General features: G+C 41.0%; 1 protein-coding gene across 1 annotated transcript; it reads right to left on the bottom strand.

Moving 5' to 3' along the window:
* Positions 1 to 1,622: 1,622 nt before the first annotated feature.
* LOC143878952 (uncharacterized) lies at positions 1,623 to 2,225 on the bottom strand. The gene has a single exon (XM_077381165.1). The coding sequence runs from the start codon at positions 2,223 to 2,225 to the stop codon at positions 1,623 to 1,625; it is 603 nt and encodes a 200-aa protein (XP_077237280.1).
* Positions 2,226 to 4,476: the final 2,251 nt, after the last annotated feature.

Genomic DNA, 4,476 nt, shown 5'->3' on the forward strand with positions numbered 1-4,476 from the left:
CGCTGCACTCCGCCATGCTGTGGATCACGGGGTGTGGTCATATAGGTTTTGTTTGGCTAAAAGGGTGAAAACGCTTTAAAAATTCAAAAACACTTGAAAACATGAAAATTCAAAAATAACAGAAACTTGAAATATCAAAAATACGAAAATCAGAAAACATCAAATAACATATGAAAAGTCGAGAGTCATTAAGAGAGTAATTAGGAGAGTCTGTTTCCGAACTATGTTGGCTTGATCCCCTCCCACGGGGTACGTAGGCAGCTTGGGATCCTTATCCCAGGTCCAGTCAAACCATAAAACATAAATCATTTATATCCTTTCAAAACACAAAAATTCCTCAATCAAACCTTATAAACCATTTTCGAAAAGATCTTCCCCTAGAGTTAGGAGTCTGTCCTAGATATTTGGGGTGTCTTAGAGTTATGAGTCTGTCCTGGTTATGTTGATGCTTGGCGTGTGAGTGTCCATAAAGTTAGGAGGCCTCAAGTCGTGGTCGGTTAGACACTTAGTCGAGCCGATGGCTAGATTATGATGCACTTAGTTAGCCCACTTTCTCAGGACACACAGCCTAGTTATACATAGGATATAGGAACCAACTGCATTAGTTTAGGGTTAAACTTGCATTAGTTAAGGCATATAGGGAGTGCTAAAAGTTATAATTCACTTGGACTTAATCAATCGCACAAGAAGCTTTAAAAACTAGTCGAGTCTAGTTGATTGAGTCTGGGATAGCGGTCCTAGATGGTTAGGCATCGTAGTTTAGAATAGGTCACTGAACTACGTTGACTCTGGTTCTTCCTAAGGCCGGAATACGTAGAGCAGCCTGGATGACCATCCTGGTCCGAGTCAAACTTCACATTATAGTCTTAGGGTTTATTGTCCTAGAGTCATAGGGATTTGTAGTCTGGTATTGGATTGTATGTTTGAGTGTTTTCTCCCTTTTGATATATCTTTTGTTTGATTTTGGTTGTGTGGCTTGTTGCTCATTATATAGGGACATGCTATTATGCTTCTCTCTGACATGTTGAGTGACACTTTTTAGATGATTTGTATGCTTAGCTGTAGCTCTCACATGGTTAGCTGTAGCTTTCATATGCCTAGCTGTAACTCTTACATGTTTAGATGTAGTTCTTTATCTTCGCTGATTATTACTTTTGCTATCATCTATTGACGTTTGGTCACTCTACATGCTTATCTCTTTAACTATAGTTGTGCATGTGTATTTTTACCGCTTTCTTAGATGTGATGAGTTAGGATTAGATATAATTGATAGAGACTGGTAACAGGGTTATCTGTTATCGAATCGATACTAGTTTTCTATTCCTCTTTATGAGATGGCAGATTTTAGTATTCATTCTAATGACAGATGGTACTGGTACTAACTCTCTTTAGGCATGGATGTTAGACATGATATATGGAGATAGGTAGCAGGATTATCTTTTTTTTTTTGATGGATAAGCTGGGGTTAGGCAAGACCCCTACGAGAAAAAAGAAAAGAAAAGTAGAAACAGTACAGAGAGGGGGCTATGGAAGCCAAAAAAAGAGGGAACAGGCTCCCCGACTACATGAAGACATACAGCAAATCAGAATTAGCTAAAACTATCACAGAAAAATGACCACAATTATAATCTCTGATATACCATCCCATTTCTGTCATGATCTAATTGAGTGGTGAGGCTTGCAGGGATTTGCCGGGTAGTGAACCTGCATCCTTTTAGGGGAAATTTGCGCTTAGATAGGATATCATCAGCAGTATTTGCCTCCCTCCATATATGGGTGATCTTCCATGTGTCAAAGTGGGAGAGCAGCTTCTTGATTTCCTGCACTCTGGTGGCCTGGTTCCAAGGAGTATGGGCGATGCCTTGAATAATTTTGACTGCAAAAGAGGAGTCTGATTCAATCCAGAGTTTTCGAAAATTGTGGGCGACAGCAACTTCAATACCTTGTTTCACAGCCGGGATCTCAAACTCAAAGATTTCTTCTTTCGAGGTTAAATAAGAGTACATTGCAATAGTATCACCTTTCCAGTTTCTTAAAACTCCCCCAGTACCGTCTCCATCTTCATCGAGGGAAGCATCCGAGTTTAACTTTAATTCATCAGAAAGGGGGGCCTTCCAACTGCAGAACTTCTGAATGTTGTCCTTAGGACAGAACTTGTAGCCCAGTAAAGAAGCAGTGGAGATGTTACGAGGGAGGTCAGAATCTTGCAGGTTGAGCAGATTCATTTTGGCCTTGACTGTAGAGAGAATACTATGGAGTATCTGAGCTTTGTGGGATGAGACTTGATTGAAAATTCTATTGTTTCGTTCCTTCCAAATGTAATAGATTGATGCAGAGAAACAGATCCTCATAGCCGTAGCAACCTGACCATTTCCCAAGAAAGATGTTCGGATACATTTCTCCTCCTCCTTTAAACTTCTCTTTGGCTTTCTGCGAGTACCAAACCTCCTAAGAATCAGTTGCCAGATCTAGGAGCTGAAGAGCTGAAGCCACATCTAAAGAAAAGATGATCTGAGGTCTCGAGTTCAGAATGACAGAGGGAACAAGTCAGGTCATTTTGGGTTAATAAAAGAATTATGTCCTTGGTACTCAACTTGTTGTGTAGAGCTTTCCAAGCAGTTAGAGAGAATCGTGGGGTATGGCCACTGTGCCAGATAAACTTGCTCCAAGGTGGTTTTGGGTGTTTGAGACAGGTCATCTCCCAGCCACTTTTTGTTGAGAAAATACCATAAGCCTGAGGTTTCCAAATCATTGAATCTGAATCTTGATCAACGAAAATGGCTTCTTTCAGAATAGCTAGCTCGTTCTTGAGGGATGGTTTTAGCAGAGTTGGAAGCCACCCCATGTCATTATGAATTTGGGATAGGAATTTGGCTGAGGCAAGAGTGTAGTCAACATGTCTTCTGGATAATAGGGAGGATAGAGGGCCTTTTGGGTGCCAAGGCTGATCCCAGAGGTCAATGCTTTCTTCATTTCCCACATGGTAACAAACACTGTTCTTTGCATGTTCGCTGGCTTTGAAAATGCCTCTAACCCCCCATGATGGTTTAGACGGCATGGGGATGGTCCATATATTTCGGTTTCTGATATATTTGTTGTAGAACCATTTGCTCCACATTGAATTTTTTATATTGATAGAATTCCAGAAAAGCTTCAATTGCAGGGCTTGACTAGTATCAGAGATCCTACGGAGGCCTAGTCCTCCTTCAATCTTTGGCCGGCAAATGATGTCCCAACTAACTGAGTGATATTTGTGCCGTTCGAAGGAGTCACCCCAACAGAACGCTCTGAAAATCTTTTCAATGGAGGCAATAACACCCTTTGGAAGACAAAATGCTGATGACCAGTAGATGTGCAGGGAATTCAGAACCGATCTTATCAGTTCGATTCTGCCCATCTGACTAAGATTCCTGCAACACCAAGATGTAATCTTTTTGCAAACCTTAGAAATGAGGGGAATACAATCTCTTGCAGACAGGCGAGAAGTAATTAGAGGGAGGCCATGATAACGGATTGGGAAGTCTCCTTCTTTTATGTTTAAGTTCTACAGAATCATCCTCTCGGTTCTGGAATGAACACCAGAGAAGAAAACTTCGCACTTTTCCAAATTTGCATCCAGGCCAGTTATCTCAGAAAATTTTTGCAGGCAGTATAGCACACTTTAGTGGAATGGAGATCTCCAGATAGGAAAACCATGAGATCATCAGCAAACACAGCATGGGTTATGGAGACATTTCCATATGAAAAGGGGGTAGAGATCAGACCTTGAGATAGGCTATCTTCAAGAATAATGGAGAGAATTTCCGTAGTGAGACAAAAGAGAAGGGGGTATAGGGGATCTCCTTGCCGGAGGCCATTTGAAGAAGTGAAGAATCCCTTTGGAGAGCCATTTATTAGGATAGAGAAGGAAGGGTTTGAAATGCAGGCAGTGATCCAGTCTATCCAGAGGCAGTTAAAACCAATTTTTCCCATAAATGATAGAAGGGCTTGATGGTTGACATTGTCAAAGGCTTTGGCAAGATCAATCTTTAGGCACATTGAGGGTTTGGGAGAAGGTATATGAAAATTGTGAAGGATATCATGGGAGAGCATGATATTCTCATGGATTTGTCTTCCCTTTATAAAAGCTGACTGAGCTGTGTTTATAAGGCTTGGGATGACATTATGGAGCCTATCTGCTAGGATTTTTGTAATGGTTTTATAGGTGAAGTTACAAAGGGAGATGGGACGGTATTTGGCTGGGGAAGAAGCATCAGGAGATTTTGGAATCAAAGCAATAAAAGTTGAATTTACCTCCTTCAACAGCTTTTTGCTGTGGAAAAATTTTTGGATTGCTTGAGTGAAATCATCTCCAACAACATACCAGAATGATTGGAAGAATTTAGCATTAAAAGCATCAGGTCCTGGAGCCTTATCTCCATTGGGCTTGAATACGTGTAAGCCCAATGGTTCCTACCTTAGCATTCCCATCTTATT

Source organism: Tasmannia lanceolata, unplaced genomic scaffold (assembly GCF_043159265.1).
Source record: "Tasmannia lanceolata isolate RefF3 unplaced genomic scaffold, GAP_Taslan_0.1 ptg000006l, whole genome shotgun sequence".
Lineage (NCBI taxonomy): Eukaryota > Viridiplantae > Streptophyta > Magnoliopsida > Canellales > Winteraceae > Tasmannia > Tasmannia lanceolata.

What these genes read in the sequence shown, in the direction of transcription:
- LOC143878952 (XM_077381165.1), bottom strand. Translation starts at nt 2,225, where the DNA reads ATGAATCTGCTCAACCTGCAAGATTCTGACCTCCCTCGTAACATCTCC.